We start from the raw sequence: 25,337 nt of genomic DNA, 5'->3' as shown, positions 1-25,337 counted from the left end.
AATGTCAGTTAGATCCCTTTTAAATATTTCGTTCATAAGGTCTCCCCCCTCCCCAAACCCCAGGGCCAAACTCCTTAATGTAATCTCTCATGCCTTTTTTTTTTTTTTAAATTTTACACCAAGGCCCCCAAATAAATTTCCTGCTGCAGTGGGAACCACTCATTCTTTAGGCTGTGCATGCTGGCCAAGAACTCACCCATGACCTGGGACGCCACTTCCTTTCCTCCCTATCTGCTGGAATTCTGCCGGTTGCTCGGGCCCAGACTGAGTCCTAACCCCAACTGGGAAGCTCTCCCTGAACATTTCAGCTCACACTGATCTGAGCACCGGAAGCACCTAACAGTCACCATTGCATAAGGAACTGTCCAGAAGTTTTCTTTTAAATGTTTTGAGTCTCATTCCTCCAACTAGAGGGTGAACCTCTTGAGAGATTGAATTTTATTATTTTTATACCCCCCCGGCCGTATAGATTAACAGAGGCCCCGCAAGCATACCAACTATGAGTTCGGCCTTGTAAAGTGCCATGAAGTATTTATTATATTTACTAGCTGAATTAATGTTTGAAGAATCTTTAAGATGCTGTTTTTCAGAATGATGTATTGAACTGGATCCTAAAAAAATTGTGTTGCTTTTTCAAATATGTTTTAAAGCAGGTGGGGCAAAAGTAGGTTCACGGGCCCAGGCCCTGGCTGGCGTAGCTCAATGGATTGAGCAAGGGCTGCAAATCAAAGTGTAGCAGGTTCGATTCCCAGTCAGGGTACATGTCTGGGTTGCAGGCCATGACCTCCACAACCGCACATTGATGTTTCTCTCTCTCTCTTTCTCCCTCCCTTCCCTCTCTAAAAATAAATAAATAAAATCTTTTAAAAAAAAAGTAGGTTCACAGCTGTTTGCATGGAAAATACAATAATTAATAAATAATACAAAGAATAAACTGTTTTGCATACTCACTACTGTAAACTTCCTTTTGCCCCACTCTGTATATTATTCTTATTTATCAATATTTTCCTGAACTTTTATACAGTGGTTTTAATAGAAATATAATTTTTGAAAATACTGTGTAAATGCTGAATTTCATTTTTGAAAAATCATCATTAATTACCGACTGAGTGTGCTTCATATACCAATACTAAGTTTTGCTTGGTCATTAGCAGATTATGTCCTCGAATTTCCTCATCTAAAAATATACACAAAATTTGAATCCAAAGATGATTCTAATTGTCTCTTAATATATGGCTTGTGTATTATGCCAGGTATGATAATATACAAGCAAAAACAACCTTTTTACTTGATAATTACAATAACATTACTACGTGTCCCTCTAAATCTATATTAAAGCAACAAACTACAGCTTCTTAGTGTATAAAATAATCTATAATTAATATTATCTTGTTCCCTCTACCAGCCCCAAACCCACGTGAATCATGTTCTTCCCGCCCCACACTCTAGAGAAAAACACCCTCTGAAACCCCGCCTTCCTGCCATTCTTAGATTGTGCCTGTATTATCTGATTTTCCCTCAACACTTACTTCTTTAAAACTAGAGAAAAATCGGAAAAGTTTCAACTCTCACATCTCTGTGCGGTAAAATCCTTTGTCCATTCACCCTGCGCGCCGGAGAGGTTCTCCATTCCCTTTTTCCCGGGAATCACGCCGGTGCCGCGACAGCCTGATTTGCCGGGCTGGTTCCCGTCGCAGCAGCCTGGTGAGTCTTTGCACAGTTTGATAACCATCAAAAAAGTCCGAAGGCGGGTAGTTTCAGACCGAAGCAAAGAAACCTTTTTCCGGGGAAGCCGCCGCGTCCCTCACAAAACTCTGGGCGGCAGAAATGAATGATAGTGCCTGCACCAATAGGAAGTGGGGAAGAACATTTTGGAGAAGTTTGTAACCCAATCCTTGGGAGCCAGAGGTGGGAATTTTAAAGTGGGGTCGTGTTTTCCTCGGAATTTTCTTAAAGTGGTATCGCTGCCTTGTAGATAACGTTCAAGTTTGCCAAAGATTGCTCACTTCTTAGAGTATCCCAACCCCCTTTACCTTCCTTTGAATAGGGCAAGATGTGAAAATTGACACCCGCCAGATTTAGAGAACTTTTAAGTTAGTCATAGAATTACTAGTTATACTAACATAGAATCACTTGGCCACTTATGGGTCGGGGGTGGAAGTTATTTTAAGATAATTCATTTTTCATGATAAAATACCAGATGTTAAATTAATACATTAAAATGTCCTTTTTAAAATAAATGAAAATAAGAGACTAACATTGATTACTTTTTAAGAAATCGTTCTATCGTTAATCCTTTTTTATTTGTACTCTTCGGTATTAGAAGCAATTCTTATTTGGGGTTTTAATACCCTAAGGAGTTTTGTTTTTACACAAACTGCAGGTTTCCTCATTTTAAGTCCAGCAAATAATTCCTAAGTGCTATGCACAGCTCTTAGGTATTTAGAGACCTGTACAAATGGTCTTAGAAGTCAATGCCATGTACCATGCTATGTACTTCAGTAACTTCTGAAGACCAAGTTTAATAAATAGAAAATTGGTACTGCATTGTAACTCATGCCTTGTTTTGGAACTGGTTTTGTTTTATAACTCTTCTTTCTAGGCTATTCATCTCTAACAGTAATTAGATAAACCAATGTGAAACTATCAATCGATATCAAACTTTACAAAGAACAATAAATAACAGCAGCTTCATGAGATGAATTTAAAAAGAAAACATTTCAAAAGCAAAGTTGACATGAAGCTTTTTTTCAGTGTTCCCTAACAATGCTTGGATTAAACAAAATAATAACACAAAACCAGCATAAAGCTCTCTTCCTTTTATGTCTCCATCCCCTGATATAGAAATTTTCGTCTTGAAAGAAATATTTATTCACGGCCTACTCATTCATGCTAGGAACTGCCTCAATACTTAACCGACTAAGTTGTTACTGTCCTTTTTAGTGATCGTCCCTAACAACAGGTATTCAAAGCAGACACCGGGTTACCCGCTACTTTGAACCTATCGGCGCGCACCGCGAGCCCTTAAATCCCGTGCTCAGGTTCACGACTCGCCAATTCACCTTGGCCAAGTTACATAAACCTGGCCTCAGTTTTTCATCCGTCAAATGAGTATAATAATAGTACCTGTGTCATGGGATTGCAGTGAGGGTTAAAAGAGGAAATCTAGGCACAGGTCTTAGAACGCTGCCTGGAATACAACAAACACTCGGGTGTTATTGCTGTAACCCGTGAACGTATGCATTCAATGAGATCACGACTGCCTGCGTGAATATATTGTGTGAATAAAAGCACAGAGTAATTACTGGTAGTTCCTGAGGTTGCAGCCGCCTAAATCACACCTTCAAAGTGCAAAAGCATAAAGCCACTCTTTCTTGACAGCAAGCCCCCAGCAGGAGCCGGAAGCGAGGGTCGGAGGTGGGCGGAGCCAGTCTGTCGGAAGCGAAGCTCTGGGCCAATGGCCACATTGCTTGGAAAATGAGCCTCTGGTCTGACCTATCGTAAAACCGCGAGAACTGGGTGGAATTATCGCGATGTTCCTACCTCCACCACCTTCCCTCATTCCCTGCTCTCGGTAGCAAGAATTCCGCCCCGCCCTGCCCCTCACCGCCCACTCCTTGCCCCGCCCCCAGCCCGGCGCCCCGCCCCTCCCGGCGTCCCTCGGCTTGCGGTCCAGCGCAGCCGGCGCCCCGGAGCTCTGGCTCCGCCGGCGCGGAGGTGAGTGTGGCTGTCAGGTGTCTCAGGTGGCTGAAGTGGCGAGGTCCCCTGTCCTGGCCTCCGCCACCCGCCTTGGGTCCGGCAGAAGCGTCCGGGCAGCGGTGGGTGGACCGCGGGGCGAGCGGCCCGGTGGGGCCTCGGCTCCTCACAGCGGCCGGGCCCTCCTCGTCCTGAGGATCGATCCGGACACTGGGTCTGTGAAACCCTTGTCACGGGGCTCGCTGCTGCAACGACCTCGGCGTTTGGTTAACTCGCGCAGAACGGCGTGTGTTTTGCCTAAGGCTCTGCCAGGGCTTCTGAGCAAATAACCTTTCACGAATGCTTTTCCTGGACGCTTTTCAGTTCTCTAATGTCCAGGATCAGGAGATCGGACTGGGTATTCTGAATTAAGTACTGAAGTCAGTGTAAGGGACTCCTTCTCCACCCCCACCCCCCTTAAGACGCTCCTGCCTAAAATGCGTGAAATATTCTTCTTAAGGTGGAAGGTTTTGTTTCTTAAAATAACAATAATGATAATAATAATAATAATAATAATAGTCAGCGTTGGAATAATGATGATGATGATGATGATGATGATAAAACAGCGTTGGCGTTAACCTGTCAGGCAACCCGTGGGGAGGTGCAGTTGTATACAGTCCGAGTTGAGTGTGTCATTTACTTTTAACTGTAGGTAAGAGGTAGTGACGGGAATTGGCAAGAATAGTATCCCCCGGTAAAGGACGTGTGTTGCCCGTGAGTGCACATTGGAAAGCCATCCGCATCATTTATTATTGGCGCCGGCTTTTGGATTTCCTTTGGGTAGATTTTACCTTTTAACTTGCCTTTGGAGCAAGATGCATTTTCACGGGGCAGCCAGGCCCAGCCAGAGGGTTCAGCGGAAGGCACGTCAGCAGGTTCTAGTGAATTCTCCCATTGGACCTGCTGTCACGGAGTGTGGGTTTTATCTAAGTTTCTCTTTGTAGTCCTACATGTATGCAAGCGGTGCCTACCACTTAAATGATAGTAGAAAGAAGCACAGGCCCCACCTAAATGCATGAATGGCTGCCTTGTAGGGCAGGGCACAGGTTTCAGAGTGGATCCACCTGTCGGGTCACCCTCTGAGAAACTCAGTTTCCTCCTCTCTAAAATGGATTGAGTGATGTCTCTTGCAACGTCTCTTGTAAGCATTAGGGATCTTTATGACATATAGCAAGCACTCAGTTTATGGTGTCTACAGGCAGACCTTAAGTTAGAGAAGGAAAAAAAAATCCACCTTGCAATACAACAGATCCTCGAATAACATTGTTTTGTCGAACGTCATTTCAGGTGGATTAGATGCCGTGAGGGTGTCCAACCTGCGGCCCGTGATGGCTGTGAACGTGGCCCAACACAGAACTGTAAATCTACCTAAAACATGAGATTTTGTGTGTGTGTGTGATTACGTGTCACAATGTTCACAATGTATTCAATGTGTGGCCCAAGACAGCCCTTCTTCCAGTGTGGCCCAGAGACGCCACAAGTTCGGACACTCTGGAAGAACTGAACTCTTGTTTATATCGATTAGCCTATGGGAGAAATCGGCTTCTGTATTGTTTCGCTTTAAGTCGCAGAACCTATCGAAAGTGTCAACTGAGACTTAACTGTGTGTGTCGTGTCGCTCGCGTGTCCTGGTTTTATCCATTCACCAGCTGTGAGAAGGCCTGCTTGGTGCCCGAGGCAGGCGTACGAGAGTGAAGGCAGCCTCCCGATCTCAGCCCTCAGGAGCTCCCAGCCTCAAGGCTAGATCGACAACAAGCAAATGCACCGATAAACATATAGATTACAAATTGGGAGGAGTCCTACATGGTTGGTGTGGGTGTGTCTGAAATAAGTGCTGAATGCTTCAGGTAGGGATAGGGGAGTGATTTTTACATTGAAATCAGAAGAATGATGGGACAGTGCTTTCGGGGCTGAGAGGAGGGCACTGTTAGGGCTGGGGCAGCCCAGGAGCTTGGTGAGCAGCCAGGGGCAGGGCTGCTGGATGAGGCTGGAAACCAGATAGCAAAGGCCTGGTCAGAATTTGAGCTTCTAAATAGACTTTTGAAGGATTCATTTAGTACATCAGTGGCAAACACAAGGCCTGTGGGGCCCAATCCAGCCCTCCACCTTGTTTTATCTGGCCCAGCACCTTGCTTCTACCCAGTAGCAGTGCCAAGCTTTCGCTTAACTGTGAAGGTGTAGTTACATGTATACAGTCCTAAAATCACATTCGGCCCTTTGAGGGCAACTGTGAGGCTGCTGTGGCCCCTGGTGAAAATGAGTTTGACACCCCTGATTTAGTAAATTGTGTGTACCCTAGAAAGCCAGTTTACCTGAGAGAGAGAGAGAGAGGGAGACAGTTGGATTTGCATTTTTATAGGCTTACTGCTAAGTGATTAGTGTGTTGAAAGTGGCCAGGGTAGACACAGGGAGTCAGTCACACAGATGGCCAGGCAGGACATGACAGTAGCTTTTGGGTTTGGGCTGATAGAGAAGTGTGGATGGATTTGGGGTGTATTCCGGAGATGGAAACCACTGTCCTTCAGATAAATTGGAGGTGGCAGGTGAATCATGGATCGGATCATTCATGACTTTCAGCTTTCAGGCTTGAGCAGCTGGTGGATGGAGGTGTGTGCCATTTTCTGAAATGGAAAAAAAACCCGGGGGAGGATTTGGTGCAGGGGTGGTGGGGTGGTGGAAGGAAGCACTCTTTTGAATGTGTTAAGTTTGAAGTTCTCCTTGCTTTACAGCGGAGAGAATTAAGGTGTGGAAAGATTTGGGTTTCTTGCTCACAGTCACATAACATGTCTTTTAAAAATAGGTGAGTAGGTTGAATGAACTTGGGGATATATAAGGTTCTCGTGATGCCTCGTGATATTTATAGAATATTCCACATGTTCTGCTCTTCTACGTTAAAATGGCAAGTGCCGTCTTATTAGCTAGGAATTAAGAGTTTGGAAATAATAGAAAATAACCAAAAGGTTATACAACTCCGCCGTTTGAAAGTCATGTTACTACATTTTGTACAAACTTGGTGTCAGTTCCCAGTGATAGTTGTTTTTAAGAAAAAAAAAAATCTTTAAAAGATGCTTTCCGACAGAGAGTTTAGAAAAGGGTGCCTAAAACACAGAAGGGAGACTCTTTGAACCAGGCTCATTTAGTTTCAGCATTTTTTTAGTATCCTACGGGAGTGAGTCTGCATGTGTCAAGAAGCTAGGCTTTGAAAATACACGGGACCTCCCCACCTTCCAAAGGGAAAAAAAAATCGCTTGCTTTTATCGTCCCTTAGGAGCTACTCAACCTTGGACAAATTACTGAAGCTCTGGGTTTGTTTCTTCTAGTGCTAAGCAGGAAGTTTTTTTTTCTGCCCTATGCTTTATTGATAGGATGGCAAAAGTTCTTTTTTATCCTATCCTTGTCAATTTTGGAGCTAGGAGGGAAATTGATCTGTTCTGGGTTTTCGCCTTTACCAATGAATTGCTACATATAGCAATTTTATATTTTATAGATTGCTTTCAAATATAGCAGTAATGTATTTTATATATTAGGCAACTGAGGCCCAGAGCAATTTTAATAGAATAACACAGCATTCTTACTTTCTTGTGCAGTGTTTCTTCTTTCATTGAAATCATGAAATGAAACTGCTTCTCAGAACTATTGCTTTGCTACTTTCTGATAATCTGCAACGATAAGAAATAAAAGAAGGAAGAGATGAAAGAAATAAGAAAATTAGTATATGGGACAATAGTAATGTTAATATTAACAGTGATGTTAATATTATAAGAGGTGAAGAAAATGAAGCTGTAAATGATCTAGATGTATTTTATATACATATTTAAATACTTTTGAAATACCTAAAGTTAAATACAAACAAGGTACTTTAAGAAGGAAATGGATTCACTATATATGATTTTTAAGTTCTTTCTTTGGTTGCCTGTTTTGAAACTGGTTTCTGTTCTCTGCGAGATTCTGATCTCAATTTCAAGGCTATTTTTTTTCAATTACAACTATTTCTACTAAGCAGTGAATATTGCCTAAATAGTGAGTGTACTGTTATTACATAGTTATGAATTTAATCTCTTCCTAAATATGTGCGACAAATTTAGTTTATTGTGAACGAAAAATATAGGGATCAAACGTATAACTCCTTCTAGTGTCTGCAATTAGCTCTGTGTGCTAACTGGTCCATTTAGCAATGCTTGTAAGCAGGACTATAATTACTCTGTTTTCTGTTTCCTCCCTAGGAATGGACCAGTTTTGACAAGATGTAGTGCCGCGGTGTGCCTGATGGGATCTGTTCAGTCATGGCCTCCGAACTGTGCAAGACGATCTCTGTGGCAAGGCTGGAAAAGCACAAGAATCTGTTCTTAAATTACAGGAATCTGCACCATTTCCCACTGGAGTTGCTGAAAGATGAAGGACTGCAGTACCTGGAGAGACTCTATATGAAGAGGAACTCCCTCACGACCTTGGTACAGTATCCTCTTGCATTTTTTTTAAAAAAAGATTTTATTTATTTATTTTTAGAAGGAGAGGGAGAGAAGCATCAACCTCAGTGTGTGATTGCCTCTTATGCTCCCCCTACTGGGGACCTGGACTGCAACCCAGGCATGCGACCTGACTGGGAATTGAACCGGGGACTCTTTGGTTCTCAGGTCTGTGATCAATCATCCACCGAGCCACTCCAGCCAGGCCCTATTGTATTTTTTTAAAGATTTTATGTATTTATTTTTAGAGAGGGAAGGGAGGGAGAAAGAGAGAGAGAGAGAGAAACATCAATGTGCAGTTGCTGGGGGTCATGGCCTGCAACCCAGGCATGTGCCCTGACTGGGAATCAAGCCTGCGATGTTTTGGTTCACAGCCCGCACTCAATCCACTGAGCTACGCCAGCCAGGGCCCCTATTGCATTTTTTTAAAAAATCATTTATAACATGGTCCTGACCAAGATATATTTTATATATTTTAAGATATTCGGACTAAGCCGTATGTCCTCTCTTGTCACATGGACAGTAATATAAATATACATATAGGGGGTTCTCATTAGCTGAGAATTTATTATCCAAGTCTCTGCCGTCCCATGGTTACGGGAGGAGCTATGTAGGAAAGCCAAATGTTCACAAGTGTACCACTTATAAAATTAGCCCCTATTCAAAACCCCTCTTCACTTAGCCTGTGCCTTCTTTGTGTGAGTTAAGCATCCTAGATGATGTTGGAGGTTACAATACTGAATGGACCAGTTTTTTAGTGAAGAAGAGAAAGACAAACAAGAATGACTTTTTTTTTAAAGAATGATTTGGGAAGCTTGATGTAGAGTTTGAGTGTTTTGGAAAACAACAACAACAAAAAAAGATCTTCTGTGATTGCTCTGTGAAAATGAAATGGTTTTGAATTGGGCTCTCATCCAATTTGTTGGAAAACGTTTTGCCACAAAAGCAACATTTGATTCACTCTTTCCATGTTCTGCAAATAAGCACATAGTTGTCATAACCTGAATTTTATGGCAAGTAAGGTTTTAAAAACTACTTGTATTTTTTTTCCAGAGAATGTCCCAATCAAATTTTTTATTCCCACTGTTCATTAAGAAATTTGGTCTCTGGTTAAAAAGGATTTGCTTTAGGGGGCCATTTCTGGTTATCTCTTAACCTCACTCTGGATAATTTATGATGTCTTTTTTCCTTTGTGAACCGACCCATTTTTCATTCTCTTATCTGTGTTAGACTTTCCTAAATATCTCAAAGTGGCTTCATATTATTATTATCTCAAAGTGGCTTCATATTATTATTGGCTTCATATATATGGAGTGTTTTCCTGGACAAGTCTTACTGATCTGTGTAAAATACCTGCAAGGGTTAGAAAGCACTGTAACATTTGCTTGCCTTTGCTGCTTCTGGAATCTATCTTTTCTTTATAGTGGTTGGCATATTGGTATATATGTTACTTTGAGTGCACAGATAGATTTTCTAAATTAGATTTTTCAGCTTTCAGACTTTGACAGCCTATGTATAGATTTAGGATTTTGGCGGGAGTGATCAAAGTGATGGCTGGTGGAACCAGAGCTGGTTTGGAGGCGGAGCCAGAGAGGAGGAGCGAATGACTCGGGAGAGCAGAGAGGGGCGGAAGGACCCGTCGATGCTGAAGAGATGCTGAAGAACTGATGTACTAGGCTGCCTGAGTGAGCCTTCTGGAGGGCGGTGGGCGTGGTTTTAGAGAGAGAGAGACTTTCGTCACGGAGAAGTTTCCGATGACGACAAGATGTGAGTGTGCAAGATGGAAGAAACTGACGTAGAGCGCCCCCCCCCCCCACAGGTTTCCCCAATCCCTCCCCCACAGCCGGAGGCACTGCAAGAGCTGGAGAAGGAATACAGGTGGGAAGCAGCAATCACCGGTCCTTCTCCCAGCCCGGAAGCTCATCAGGGGAAGGCAGCACCCGAGGGCCGAGGGCTGAGGTCCTGGGAAGGAGGCGTTGCCTTGTTTGGTAGCAAAACTTAGTACCAGCAGGTAACGGACCCAGGTTCCATGCGCTTCACCTCTTTGGACCTCAGGACCTTTATTATGGAAGAAAAGGCCACAAGAGACTTGGAAGGGCGGGGGGGGGGGGGGGGGGGGACCCTCAGCCTGGAAGCAACATCAGGCAATAGATCTGCCAGCGCCTTCTCTTAGTGAGCATAGTAGGCAGGAGGCTTTCTGGGGGCCGTGAAAGAGAGACCTACCCGAACACTGATGGCGCTGTCACCGGTTGCCAATCTTATTTATAGATGTTAATGGACAAGCAAGAGGCATCTAAGTCGTATGACTTAGCAATGAGAGCAGATGGATCCCGATTAAACAGTTACCCTATGCAAGAAGAGAAAACAACTGAGAAATGAGATCGAAGGGAGAAAATGGTCTGTCAGTCACCTCCCTGAATCGGGGTGGGGATGAGGCACAATGTCTTTTCTTTCCTGTTGGCCCAGGAGAACACGTCCCTGCCCTTCCCCATCAAATACAAACAGGCACATCATGAAAGAATACAGGTCATCAGAACACAAAGAGACAGTCCTGGTCTGTGTGGCTCAGCTGGTTGGAGCGTTATCCTGTAGCCAAAAGGTTGCAGGTTCGATCCCCAGTCCAGGTGTATATGGGAGGCAACCTGTTGATGTTTCTCTCTCTCCCTTCCTCTCTTTCTAAAAGCAATGAAAAAAAAAATCCATGGGGGAGGTTAAAAAGAAAATTTTAAAAATTAAAATTAAAAACATTTTAATTAAAGATTAAAAAACACAAAGAGGTATTTAACTTCTGATAGGAGAAGTGATAGAATATTGATCATCCTTACCTATTCGACTGGAAAAGTCTAATATCTAGTGTTGAAGATTATTACTGAACAATGAACAAAGCAACAAGAAGAAGATGCTCTCACATGTGGTTTGCAGGAGTGGGAATTGACCCAATGTTTTTGGTGGGTGGTTGGACCACAAGTAGCAAAACTTTACATGCGTGTGCATTTGAGTCAGCATTTTTATGTGCAAGAATTTATCCAACAGGCAGGTGAACAAAGTTGTTCATCAGAGCATTGTACACAATGAAACATTGTGAAAACCTAAGTGTCCCTCAATGAGATTGCTTAAAATCTGATAGCAGCTGACACTGTGTGAGTCTTTCCTAAGTGCCAGGCACTGTGGTAAGCGATTTGCATGTATCGATTTACATAATCCCGAAGACAGGCCTATGGGGTAGGCACAATTATCCCTACTTTGTAGGTGACAAAACTAAGGCATAAAAAAGGCATACATCACACTTAATAGTGATGGTAGCTGTGGATGCGGACGGGGCACACGAGTGGGGTGGGAACCTGGAAGAAACAAGTAACTTAAGTATTTACAGTGAAAGGGAAGATTCTTCTAATACATTTCGTTTATATGCTTTTCAATAAGGATTTATAATTTTTACCAGTAAGTGTTAATGAAAGTAAGGTAGCAGGAATATAGCAGCCCCTAGATCTAATCCGGTTCTCAGATCTTGTTAGTCAGTGGGTCTAAATACTCGGATCCCAGTGACGGCGATGCCTGCGTTGCTGCGGTGTTGACATCGCTCATCCTTGCTGCTGGAGGCTCGGCTGAGGGGGCGGCTGGTGGCTCGGCTGAGGGGGCGAGGGGCTGATGACAGGGAAGGCAGGCAGCCACACCCTCCGCCCACACTGAACCTGAAGGAGTGGGATCTGGGTCAGATGAGCAGGGAACACCTCGAAGGGAGGAGCCGTAAGTGAAGGAGGTGGTCCCAAGAGCATCACGCCATCAAATGTGGCAGAAGACTTCGGGGGATCAGAGGATTGTGTTGTGCTCTTGTTGGTTCGGTTCACTCCAGTACAGGGGGCTTCCTGTTGTTCCCTGATCCCATGGGCCCTTGCAGCGTCCCTTCCTCGTCATTCACGTTATGGTGACGTACGTCGATGCACAGGAGTTCTGTTCTCACTTTTCACGGAGTCCAATTTATCTACTCATTCCTCACGCCTTGGGTGTCATGTCTATGGCCACATGGCCAGATCCACGTTCATGAAGGCTTACCCCTGTGTTTTCTTCCACGAAGGTTATGGTTTTAGCTGTTATGTTCAAGTCATCAACCCACTGTCCGTTAATTTTTGTATACGGCGTGAGAAGTAGAGGTCCTCCTTCATTCTGCTTTTACAGCTGCTGTGAGGACTAAAATGCGTCCGATTCGTGACTTCTTTGAAACGTGCCGTTAGAGGCCAGGATGGAGCGGGTTCGCCGGACGCCGGACCCTCATGGTTTATGACAGCACAGTTACTTCTCCCTCACACCGCACATTCCTGGGAACTCTGGCCCATTCAGGGAGAAAGGCTGGCAGCTCCCACCGTCTGGGGGGCACTGTGGACCTTTTGCACTCAGGCTCTGCAAGGCCTCCACTTTGGCTGAACTCCACTGACTGAAGCCAGTCCCTCCTTCGAACGAGAAGTGCAGGCGCACCAGGTGCGCCTGAAGGAGAAGCAGCAGGCAGTGCACAGCGCCCCCTAAAGGGCATCCCTGAGCCAGCTCTCAGTGTATTGGAAATACTTGTTCCGAGATACCCAATTTTAAAACATCTCCATTTAAGGTAGTTAAAAGTTTCTCTTAAAAGTATATGGCGAAGCATCATTGATTCTAAAATGGAGATAAATTTCATACCAACTGCGCTTGCTGACAGTTTCCTTTATTTGTACAGAAAAAATTGTCTAAGTGGTAACGGGAGGTGTCATGAAGACAATTTTGGCTTAATTTAGAAAACGATTTTCAAGTAATTTAGTAGGAAATATACTCAAGGAATTTGGGTATAGATTATTAAAATGTTCATGCCAAAACTGGGAACAAAAGAGAAGTAAATAATACTAATAATACTAATAACAGTTTTGAAGGGCACTTTTACTTTATCAGGATTTTTAAATTAAAAAGACTTTTAAAACATAACAGATTGTAAATTCTATGGATCAAGATAAACTAGTTTGTGTGACGTCCATAATCCAGCATCAGAGTTCAGTAACCCACAGAATAACAAAAATGTTGATGTTAATTTATAGTTACCGAGGCTCTTACTTTATACAAACTATATGCAACTGTAAATGTTAAAATGTATAAATTTTCCCCCATTACTTAGCTTCATTACTAAAATGTGCCAGGAAGAAGCAGAGAGTATTATAGAATGCCCATAGGTGCCAGGCACAACCTAGGTAAGAGGCTCCCTATTTACCTGGCTTTGGGGACAAGTACTAATACATAGTTTTTTTTTCAAATCCCAGTATTGTAAGGAATTGCAATTTTCCAAGGTCATTGTGCATATTTAAAAATAAAACCCCGATGTACTTACGTATTAATAAAGCCATAGTGACACCCTGTTGGCAGTAGAAACTTTATTCAGTGCCTCTTTGTATGTGTAGCTTTATGACTCAAAAAGAAAAAAAAAGACCAGTTTGTCATGGAAAGATCAGAATGCTGCGTGATGGAGCCAGGGAGGCATCTGGAAAGAATGCCCGTCAGTGCTGTGAGTTAGTCAGGTATCATAATAATGCTACTGTAGCAGACAGCACTAGATTAGGGTCTCACATTGTTCTTGTCTGGAGCAGGCTTTAAAAGGAACAGCTATTGTTAAGCCTCACCCCCATCCCCTAGTTCTCTGGTTTTTCTAGGATACTTTGTTTCTATGCCAATACATGGAAGTATCTGTTCTTAATTAGGGAAGATAACGGTGCTAAAAGGAATATCTTGGGGATTTGGACAGGCCCAAAAGTAACATCTGAGGAAAAATGTCTCCTGAAGGGCCTCCTTGCATATATCGATATCATAGTGGGGGGGGGGGCAGGGTTGGGGGGGGGGGGGGGAAGGGGATCACAGCTTCCAGCATTTGAAAACTAAAAGTAGTTCTATCAAAAGTGGGCAATCAGTAAATGCTTCATTGACCTTGCAAGAAACGTTCATGTTCAGCATCATTTGGTCATCACACAAGGGCAAAGATGTATGTATGGAGCAGCTTGGGGTACTGTTGCTGAGTGTTTGAACACATCAGTGTCCCAACATGAAATGAACAACATCCTTTCCTTTTAAAAAATAAACCATTGGCTTTCCATTGTGTTCAGAATTTTTTCACAAAACTTTTTCCTTAGTATAAAATATAAGCCCTTATATTTTAATGTCTTCCTTGCCACTCTCTGGGAAATCATTACACATTTTCATACCCGATGGCCCAGACATACTGAATTATGTAGCAAGTTATGTACTGTCTGTCCTACATTTTTAAATTTAATTTTTTAACTTTTTCCATTATAAAGGACACATGCTCATGTTAAAAATTTAAATGATACAAAAGTAGAGGGAGGATAGCAACCCTGGTCCTTCTCCTAATGGCAGTCACTGTTACAAGGTTTCTGTAGGAAGGATATGTTACAAATCTAAAACTTTCCAGCCCCTGATTTTTTTTTTCTGTTGACACAATTGTTTTTATAACAGGAGGTTTGGGAGTACTCTTAAGGAGTGAAAGGAGAATAGATTGTATTTGCAATTTTCCAAACATACTTCACTACTTCTTTTCTTCCTCCTCTTCCTCTTGCTTCTCTCTTCCTCTACCCCCCTTCCCCTCCCTCCTTCCCTTTCCCTCTTCTTTTCATATATTGTTTCTTGTGCCTAGAAAGTCTATCCTCCTCCTTGCTCCAACACAATCTCTGACATTTGTATTTGTCTTTTAGGACTCAGGTCAGAAGTCATTTCTCCTCAATAGTCATTCCTGACTCATTGTTATTGCTACCCAGCATACCTTACAACGAAGGTAGATTTCAGTTACCTCGGACTCAGTGTGCCCCTTCAGTCTTAATGACTCATATCTCTGTGTTCCTATAAATTCGAACCCTGTGCATGGGACCATGTGTGTTGGCCTAGGCTGGCACCAATTATGTACAGGCCTTTCCTCTTTCTCAGGGCCTCCAGCAGAGGGGAGCCTGCTGCAGTCTCTGAGAGGGATTCGTCTGGGTTATTTTCACGGAAGGGCCAGTGTTGGCAGGGTTCTGCCTCTGTGAGGGCCCTGGCCCCCCTCCCTGCATCTCCTCCCAGCAGGCTGGCTGTTCTTCTCCCTGCTGGGCCCCCCCCCCCCCCGCCACTGCAAACTTAGGCCCCCTGGCTGGTGCAGTGTTCCCATGGGCCGGTGCAGTGTTCCCATGGGCCGGTGCAATGTTCCCATGGGCCACCTGAACTCCGGCTTCCACTGTTTTTTTTTCTGAGCTTAGTCAGGTCTTAGTTTCTGGACGCTGGGCATTTCCCCACTTTCTTCTGAAGGCCACGGTTGGGGCATTTTGTAGGGGTAGTGTTAGTTTCCCAGGGCCGCCATAACATGCTGCACAGGCTGGGTGGCTTGAAACAGCAGAAATGTATTCTCACAGTTTTGGAGGCCAGAATTCCGGCTCAGGAGGTGGGCAGGGGCTAGCTCCTCCTCAGGGCACTCAAGGAGAATCTGCCCTTTCTCCTAGCTTTGGGGGTAGCCCGCGGTTTTTACTTCTTCCGTGACCATGGAGTACAAGGCTTCCGGTTTCTCCAGAGGACATTGATTTAAAGTGTTCAAATTCATAAATTTAAATTTTACAGTCTGTGTAAACATAAATCCAGACTTGCTGATTTATTATCTTCTCAAAATGTACAGCCCTCCAAAAGATAAGTTTGTATTTAAGCTATTTAGAGGTGTTGATACAATTTTTTAAAACTAAAATTTCATTCTGTGTTTTTAATTTGCAGCCAGAAAACCTTGCTCAGAAGCTTCCAAACCTGGTGGAACTGTGAGTGTGTTTATTATACTTTTAAAAAAACATGAATTAATATAATTTTAAGTTATTTGAAATAGTAGGAAATATCATTTTAATGTATTATTATTTTTAGCATCATGATTGTGGTAGGCCTGTGGTTCTGCTAAACCCAAAAGTATTCTAAAGTATTTTAACCACTTAAATTTGTATTTTCATGATGTCACTTCAAGGTCGTGAAGATGATGAAAAATGTTTACAGTTTTTCCAAGCCAGCGTCTCTGTCACAGAATCACTCTGGAGAGTCCATGGAATTGGAAAAATGTATTATTGTTGCTACCATTGCATGTGATACTTGATATAAACAGTCAAACACTATAAAAGCCTTAAAATTCTGTGTAAAAACCTCCCTGCCTAAGTCCTCCATGCTTCATTTCTTTTAGTTCTCTTGATGCTTATCTTCATGATGCTAAATAATGTGTTTACCAATTTGGCTTTTAGCGCACCAACTTTTTGTGCTTCAGTTTGAACAAATTGTATTTCTGGGTCTTCAGGGTCAGTAATATTTTCTTTTTTGGTGTCCAGTCTACTGTTGTTAATCTCACCCAGTGAGGTTTTTTGGTTTTTTTTTTAAAGATTTTATTTATTTATTTTTAGAGAAGGGAAGGGAGGGAAAAAGACAGGGAGAGAAACATCAATGTGTGGTTGCCTCTCTTGCGCCCCCTACTGGGGAACCTGGTCCGCAACCCAGGCATGTGCTTTGGCTGGGAATTGAACTGGTGACCCTTTGCTTCTGAGTCTGATGCTCAGTCCACTGAGCCACACCAGCCAGGGCCCATCCAGTGAAGTTTTGATTAATAGAAGTTCTATTTACACCTTACCATTTCTCTCACAATGTTCCTATTTTCCTTCAAATACCTGAATATAGTTATCATAGCTGTTTTAATGTCCTCGCTTGCTATTCCATCATCTCGGTCATACAGGGTCTGTTTGTGTTGACTTGCTTGATCACATTCGCCTGATCCTTGACGCGTCTGATACGTTCTGATCGGGTGCTGGACCTTATACACTTCACGTTGTTGAGTGTCTAGACTTCGCCGTCTTCCTTCTCCACTGCGCTTTGTTCCAGCACGTGGTTGTTTGCAGTCAGCTTTCACCCTTGTGTGGCTTGACTTCACGCTTCATTAGGACAGGTCTAGAGTAACCTCTACACTAGGGGTTGTTTTGTCCTATTACTAAGGATCTAGGTTCGCTAGGACATCTTGGGGATGCCCCACCCTGGCCATCAAAGAGTGGGTGCCCCTGCTGCTGAGAACTCGAATGCCTTCTAGCCCTGTCCGAGCTCAGTGGACCATTTACCTGATAACCTTTCAGTTGCATTATGGCTGAAGTGCATTTCTTAATTTAACTCAGATCAAATAGTCCCTTATTTAAATTTCTGGGGGTTTATCTGTTTATCTTCTTTGGTGGCACCCTGTCTCCAGACCTCTTCCCCGCCATTTCCGGCTGCCTCCGCTTCCCTGAGCTCCAGGACTCCACAGTTTGTGTGGGAGCCCATTCCTAGCCCATCGCCCACAGTTTGCCCCTGGCAGGAAGCTGGGGATTGTGTGGCTCACCTCACTCTCTTCCTTCCTTTCGGGGAACTTAGTCCTGGTGACCTGTTGTCAGTATTTGAAACTAATTCTTTCGTGTGTCCTGTCCTCTTTTCTCATTGCTTGCAGCAGCTGGGTAAATCTGGCCCCGGTTGTTCCATTATGACTGGAAGTGGAAATCCTATTTCTTTGACATTTAAGAAAAACTTAGCCTTTTTATTTTGGAACAATTTTATATTTACAAAGAAATTGTAAAGATAGTGTGCACAGAGTTCCCGTATACGTCTCCAACCATTGTTAACATCTTCCAGTTCCATGGTACAGTTGCTAAAACAAAGAAACTGACGTTGGCATATTACGATTAAGCAATGTCTATATTTAACTTTTACAAAAGCCCCGCCCAAACCATTTTCCAAGGTGGCGGCACTGGCTCGCATTTCCCCAGCAAGGAACGAGGGTGCCTGCATCACGGGAGTAGAAGAACGTGATGAACAATAGTTACACTGAAAGACCAGCATTGCATCCACTCTGGAATTTAAAAAGTTAAGCAAAGAGAGATGCTTGAAATTGCTAAGCTTATGATTACAAACGTCTAACAACGGCTAACAATTATAACAACAATAACAATAGCACTCCTGGAACTCGGTTCCGAGAACTCAGCGTGTATTAACTCATTTAATTCTTACAGCATCCCGATGTTATAATTGGTGCTATTGCCGTCTGCTTCTCTATACGAAGAAAACGAGAGGTTTACATTCCCCCCCATCCCGGCCATAAAGGGGTAGGCAGTCTGGCCCCAGAGCCTACTGTCCGACCCGCTCTGCCAGCAATGATTCTCAAGTGGTCGCAGGTCAGAACGACTTGAGAAGTCAAGTTGGCACAGCAGGTGCTGGGCACTGATATCATGAGACCCCTTGTGATTCTAATATGTAGGCAGGGTTGGGAACAGTTTGTGCTGTTGCATACCACATCTTCATTGTAGTGCAGATACACTTATTATGCTGGAATATGCTTTTGGACTTCAATTATAAGTGAATGCTTAAGTCACATTTTGATTTGGACATTTTTAGGTTCTTTTTTTCATAGGCAGTCCTTGAGCTGAAGCACGTATTTTTGTGGCATTTTGAGCATCAGTTTTCTGTTTATTTTGCTGTCTAGGCACTCTGGCTTTTGTGTAGCAAACGCGCATGAGTGTATCTGTGTGTGTGTGTGCACACGTGTACACACCAATTTATATTGTTGGAAAACAAAACTCCACTGAATAAATTTAAAGGTCAAATTGGCTTGATTCAAAAATTCGTGAACCGGGTAGCATCTCGTCTAGCAGACAGAAACCAGAAGAGCTGTAGAGAAGGAAAGGCTTTTAAAGGCAGAAAGAGGATGGGAAAAGGAAGTGACTTAGCAAAGAAGGCTTCGTCTCAGTCAAGGTCATCTGGCTGTGGGAGGCAGCGGGGGCCTGTCAGGAGGAGTGCCTGGCCGTGCTGGCCAGGAAGTTCCAGACCTGCTGGGTAGGGTCATAGTCCTGGGAGAGGCAGAAACTGCAATTAGGTTAAGTTCTGAGTCTCAGTGTGGGTTTGGTGACGGCATTTTAGCACAAGTGACTCCATTTGGGGCCTGTTGTCTCTTTTTAAGCAACATTTAGTGTTTTAGCCTAAAGAATTATAAAGTGAAGTATTTCCCCCTAAAATTAATGTTTAAGAAATATTGATTTTAAGATGTGGAATCATTTTATATACACAATACAAGGAATAAAATATATCATAGAATTGTTTAATTGTTTAAATTGTGTTAGACCCAGCAGGTTAATAGCTACCATAAAATTAATTTAATCCAGCATAGAATAATCTTCTTGAATGTATTAATTATCTATCTTTCCTATTCTGCATCATTGACATTTTAACATTTGATGTCAGACTTAAAAATTTAGAAGAATATTTCAAAATACTGTTTAAAAACACTTTATGAAGATCGATTTATAGGGTACAACAAATAAAATGATAGGTTTGAAAGTAAAGTATCAAAATCTAGTCTTCTTGTCTCAAAACCAATGATACAAATTTATTTTAAAAATTCTTGCTGTATAATCTCTAGTGGTCATTATTGTTTTTGCTCTGAAGTTACTTGGCTGCTTCTGATTGCACAAAATTGCCACCAGAGGGTGCTAAAGATACTTCAGTGGGAAAAGGGTTCTGTATTTAGACGTGCCTGGACTTGTCAGCCCTGGTAAATTTTTTTTTTTTTTTTTTAAGAAAAGAATTTGATTCATGTTTGTGAAATTCCTTTTGCTGTGAAATAAATTCAGTGCCTTGAAGGTTGATCAGTTCTGCTATAAATGATAAGCATTAAATCTCTCCAGAATTCTTGTGTCTCAGGAGGCATGCTTGCTGCCTGGAAATATCTTGGATGAAATGATCCATTAGAAGCTAAAAGTTGCATGTTTCCTTTACACAATAGTGCTGGTTTTTCTTTACACAATAACTGTATTTCTGAAAACCTGAATAATTTTAAATGACGTAGAGAAACTAACTAGTCCTTTGTTTTATAAGGTTGAAAAAATACCTCATAATTTTTTATTGTGTATCTTTTATTTTAAAATGGCAACTAAGCCAATAAATAGTTTTAATATTTGCAATTCTAGCATAAGATATTATTGTCAAAGTGTTATCAATGATCTGGGATGGCCCTGTATTTTGTGTTATGTACTTTGAGTAAGGTGTGAAAGAAAGTGTGCTCCCTTTGTGTTTGATACATTTCTAAGTGAGCATTTTACAAACCCAGTCTGTAGTAGAAGTACTGAATTATAATAGCTTTTTTGTTGTCTTTTCCTTAGGTATCTTCATTCAAATAACATTGTTGTGGTTCCGGAAGGTAAGTAAACACACTTCCAATTTTCAGCCAGGAGACACTGTAGTTTAAGCTTTCCTTTGTAATAGTACAACAGATAGTCTCTTGAAACCTATTTTGGTTGGTGCATTAGTGAATTTTAACAATAAAGTATCTTTAATTTATTTGTTTCAAATATCCTCTCCTAATTAGTAAATCCAGTTAAGAATTATAATTAAATAAAAAGCCCAAAGTGGTTATTCTGACTAAATTATTATTAGATATATTGTTGTTGGGTAAATAATAAGTTCTAAATTCAATAAATCCAGTTAAGAATTTTGGTTGGATTAAAAATGACTTATATATTGTTTTGTGAACTACTTATTTATTCAAGCAATATTTTACATTGTTTTAAATTTTTTTATTTGTGCTCTTTTTTAAGTTATTATATTATGTTGTGGTAGAAGTCTTATGACATCCATAAAATCTAGTTCTTTGTATGTTTTTATTGTTTTGTGAGCAACTGAGATGGTGATATTCAGTACTGTATTTTGCTGTGTATAATGTGTAATTTTTGTGCCCAAATTTTTTAGGGAAAAATAAGGGTGCACATTGTACATGGGTAGTATGTATGTGTGTGTATATGTATATATACAAAATTAGTATATAAGACGTGGGTACGCATTATACACAGAAAAACACAGGTACACTTTAACTTGGAATACTTGCATTAAAATTTGACATAACACGTGGGCCAGACTGATTTTGCCTTTACCCTTCTCTTCTCTTTGAAGCCATTGGTTCCCTTGTAAAACTCCAGTGTCTGGACCTTAGTGACAATGCCTTAGAAATTGTTTGCCCAGAAATTGGTCGTCTGAGAGCTTTACGTCATCTCCGACTAGCTAACAACCAGCTGCAATTCCTACCTCCAGGTAATCGGCGCCTGCGGCACACGGTAGCCCCTTGTCTCTTACAGCTCTGTTTTCGTGCACATTTCTCACGGTGTGGCCAGCCAGTGGGCTCTGGATGTATTTGTATTTGATTGTCCGTTTGTTTGAATGGGAAACTAAGACATGTTTGGGGAGATGTGGCAAAGAGTCTTTTCCCTGGTGCGAGCATAAGGATCTGGCATTCATGTTTTTGAGCTACAATCACCACAGCTGCGCACGAGGCTTCAGATTGCTGCTCGGGCGGAATCATTTGTACAAACACCTACTTCCGTCCTGAAGTTTGGCTCTGAATCTCACAGCAGAGGGGTTGGGTGGATTCGGCCTGATGTAATCTCTGTAGTATCGACAAGGCAGACACACACAGTGTTTGCTCTCCTTCTCTCGTGAGACAATGGATGTCCATCGACTTTGAGATGATTAGAAACCAGACTCTGAGTTGAGTAGCACAGTTTAAGTCCGGTCCTTGCATTGTCGTTTTTGCCTACTGAGCATTCTATCAGGTGTGACACACGTACAGACGGCACCTGAATGCTGCATTCTCTGGGGTACCCCTACTCCCTAGGACTTTCTTGTGAGGGACATCCCGAGACCCTCCATCGTGAGGCCGTACATTCTGCTGTCCCATGTCACTTCCCACATTTTAAAAAAGGAGCAACATGATTGAAATTCAAATAACGCTTTCAGGTATTACATGAAAGTTCCTGTGCATTCAGAAGAAAGAGCAGAGGAAAATACAGATGACACGTTGGCTGGGATTATTTCTATTTACTAACTCAGGGAAACCACCCAGACTTGGAGTGTATCCGAGTGAAATGTGTGACAACCAGAACCACACATTGCTACCCGTCATGGAGCTCTGTGGTCCCGTGAGAATGTTCAAAACTAATCATGCTAAGTCCATGAGTGAAATAGTCTATAATATGTCTTTATGGCCTAGAAAATACTTTCTCCAAACTTTTCCAAGCACAGAAATTTATTGATGAATAAATATATAACTGATTAATTTTTAGACTTTATGTGCTGGCCTTCACATATAGTTTCAATATTGTCTACAAATATGGGACTGGCATAGTAATTTTTTAACCTCGTATAATGTCTATCTTTTTCCAACTGTAGTTAATATAAGAATTTTCAAGATGGTGTAGAAATATGGTCTTTCCTTTAGCGTTTATTGTATGTAGTTAGGCTCAATGGTGGTTCATCATTCTGGCTTTGTCAAGTTTGACAAATATGTTCAGATATTCCAGAGATTAGATTCTCTTTCGGAAATAACCTAGAAAATGTCTCCTTAACATAACACTTTAAATGTTCGTATTTTCATGCATGAAGCTTAGGAAGATGTACCGTAGAATCAAGATGCATGGACGTGATCCTGAATCGGGAAGCCCTGGCGTGTGCGTTTCAGTCACCTGTGGGAATACCGTTCTCTGTCGGGCCATTGTTCTGTGCGTTCCATTGTGCTCTCTTCCTGTAACGTAAGCCCCTCGGTGGGAGAATGCGGCCACTTCCTCCCATTCTGTGCCCGCATTCTGTGCGCTGAGGAGGTGCGGCCCCAGCCAATAGCAGGGACTGCTTCCTCCTCACCAGGGACGGCGGGCACAGGCTTCCTGGCGACTTCCACGTGATTCTTAACTTGCGTCTCACCTGCCGCTGCACCGACTTGTGGCACGCACTCCTGATTTATTTCCTTCGCTTGTTTCTGTCGTCTGTGTTCGGTTTTGCTTGCTTTGAGTAGAACCATAGGCAGTCAATGCAATGTATTTTGAATAGAAACTTTTGGCTGAGCCACATACAGATTTTTTTTTTTTTTACTTTCTAGGCCATCGGGAATAGCAGTGGACTAGGTGTTACGAATGGTTTGATTCACTTTATACATCTCTTTATGAGGTAGTTTCAGTGTTATAATTAGAGGGGCTAGGTGCACCTCAAATGCCTGATCACGTTTGGGCACATACTACGGAAATGTGTTTTAATTGAAGTGAAAATAACGCGAGAGGCTGCCACGCCGTCTGCGCTGGACGACAGCAGACACCGGCCGCCATCTGGCCGACCGCCCTCCTCCCTGGTCCATGCTGTCATGTGTTGGCTTCATGCTGTCACATGTAGACTTCTTACATGTCGCATTTCCTCGAAAGACTTAACATCTTACCGTGCGTCTGTGTCGGGGTTGAGTACGCTTTGCAGTGTAGGATCAAAATCAGTTTCTAAAATTTGAAAAATGTTGGAGTGCATTGAAGAGTCCGAAACAGTTACACTACAAGGACCTGGTGCATACGGAGAATTTTAAAACTGGGGCCTAAGGCTGGACCACAGGGGTTTCAGCAACGCCCTCCGTCGGTGCGTTCCGGTGTTTGTCACGTGGATAGACCGCTGTGAGGAAGGTCCCCTGTCCTCGTCCGTTTCTCAGCTGGACCTGTAACTCGCACGCCCCCTTCTGTCGGGCGGGCTGCCCACACCCGATCTCTGGGAACGCTCCCTTCCCTCATCCTGCTGGATCGGAGCGCAGTGCCAGTGCCGTCTTCCCGCCCTGGGACGTTGCTTTCTCTCCACGACTGACTGGTCCTGGCACAGCCGCCTTTCCCGGGCAGGATCGCTTTTTCCTGGTGGGATTTTGGAAGAGACTGTCGAAGAGGAAAATAAAAAAGAGCAGAGGGGCAGGAGAAGAAAACCAGTCTCTCTCTCTGGGACACCGCACAATACCTTGGAGCCTCGGGAGGTGCTGGTAGCGGCCTGCTAGATTGGGGAACAGTAAAAGGAGAAAGATGAAGCAGGTCACAGAGAGAAGGTGGAGGCAGAGGCTCTCTGCACTTTCTTTGCCATCCTGGTCTCCGCGCTGTTCCTAAGGCCCATAGGCTCTGTGCTCCGCGGCTGGCGCTCGCTGGCTTCTGTGCATTGCCCCAACAGAGCTGCATGTGGCAGAGCTGCCCCAAAGGCCTTAAAGCAGCCCGCCTGGGGTGTGGGGTTAATTTTATACCGAGCTCTCCTGTTTCCTTAACCCTTAACCTTTGAGCCTGCAGAAGCTCTGGGACAGAGTGCGAAGTCCGGGTTGAGCAGTTGCACGGTCAGTATTATGGGTGGGTGGTTCATTCTGTCACTTGTTTGTTTGTTTTTTTACAATATACTTTGCACCCTTTCCTATCGGATGTCTTTTCTATTTGTTTCCCGAGTGCAAGCAGTTTTTTGGGAGGCGCAGAAACACAGGTGCGGACTGGGGACGGGACACAGGAATGCGAAGGCAGGCTACAGAGTGTGTTATGGAGCCAGCAGCGTAGGGGTGACGCGTCTCCTCTGTCCTCCTAGGGACTCCAGCTGGGCCTAAGAAAATTCACATGAGACAAATTAACTGGGCAACAATATACAGGGTTTATTTAATATTTTTGCCTGTGCCCAGAGCCTTCGTAAGAAAAGCAAAGGCCCAAAGAAGCAGCTGGAGCCAAAAGCTTAAGTACTAGATCGAACAAAGTGGTAAATCGAGGCGAGATGGGGGGGTGGGGGGGTTGGGACCAGGCCAGTGAGCGTGGGAAAGTGACAAGGAAGAGAAAGGTCCGTTTAACGGGGTTTGTGTGTATATATGTTTCCCTGGCCTCGACTCTCTCCTCTGGTGAGAAGAATGTCTTCCACCCAGTACAGGATGCGTGCCTTTTACGAGGGACTTGTATCTCGTGCTTTCAGGAAGAAAAAGGAAGGTCAGAGTGCCCTTCTTGCATCTCCTGCCTTTCAGTGCCTTTAAACCAAAATAATCAACGTGCCAGGGTGGCATATTTTCGGGCAGCAGGCTCCGACAGTCTTCGCCAGCTGCCACCACCGGCAGCCGGGGGCCCGATCGTGCGTGAAGCACACCCCTCAGGATCACTCCACCAAAGCGCCGGGAGGACGGCGGAAAGCATTTAAACATCCACTCCCAGACGTTATTGGTTGCGAGTCACGTGGCCGGGAGGGCAAGCATGAACTCCCCGGTTCTTCCGGTGGGCGGCACACGTGCACACGTGGACGGAGCCGCTGGCTCTGCAG

At 43.3% G+C, this 25,337-nt stretch overlaps 2 protein-coding genes across 7 annotated transcripts in view; one reads left to right on the top strand and one right to left on the bottom strand.

The window, feature by feature from the left end:
- The window catches only part of TTC23 (tetratricopeptide repeat domain 23), a 47,529-nt gene extending 44,130 nt beyond the window's left edge, over nucleotides 1-3,399 (bottom strand). The window contains exon 1 of one of the 4 annotated variants that reach the window (XM_036012978.1): nucleotides 3,127-3,399. Coding sequence is in view for 1 of the 4 variants with exons in the window: in XM_036012975.1 (XP_035868868.1) it covers nucleotides 1,606-1,732 (127 nt within the window). In the remaining 3 variants the exon portion in view is untranslated. Of the gene's footprint in view, nucleotides 1-1,529; nucleotides 1,843-3,126 lie in introns of those variants that run through there. The other 3 variants (XM_036012975.1, XM_028502419.2, XM_036012977.1) reach the window with 3 other exon arrangements.
- Nucleotides 3,400-3,633: 234 nt separating this feature from the next.
- The window catches only part of LRRC28 (leucine rich repeat containing 28), a 74,242-nt gene continuing 52,538 nt past the window's right edge, over nucleotides 3,634-25,337 (top strand). For all 3 annotated transcript variants that reach the window (XM_028502403.2, XM_036012974.1, XM_036012973.1), the window contains exons 1-5: nucleotides 3,634-3,717; nucleotides 7,959-8,186; nucleotides 15,957-15,997; nucleotides 20,384-20,421; nucleotides 21,171-21,308. In XM_028502403.2, the coding sequence (XP_028358204.1) occupies nucleotides 8,019-8,186; nucleotides 15,957-15,997; nucleotides 20,384-20,421; nucleotides 21,171-21,308 (385 nt within the window). In that variant the 5' untranslated portion in view covers nucleotides 3,634-3,717; nucleotides 7,959-8,018. The remainder of the gene's footprint in view (nucleotides 3,718-7,958; nucleotides 8,187-15,956; nucleotides 15,998-20,383; nucleotides 20,422-21,170; nucleotides 21,309-25,337) is intronic.

Source organism: Phyllostomus discolor, chromosome 12 (assembly GCF_004126475.2).
Source record: "Phyllostomus discolor isolate MPI-MPIP mPhyDis1 chromosome 12, mPhyDis1.pri.v3, whole genome shotgun sequence".
NCBI lineage: Eukaryota > Metazoa > Chordata > Mammalia > Chiroptera > Phyllostomidae > Phyllostomus > Phyllostomus discolor.
Note: the sequence above shows the minus strand (reverse complement) of the source record. Positions and strands in the feature narration are given on the sequence as shown.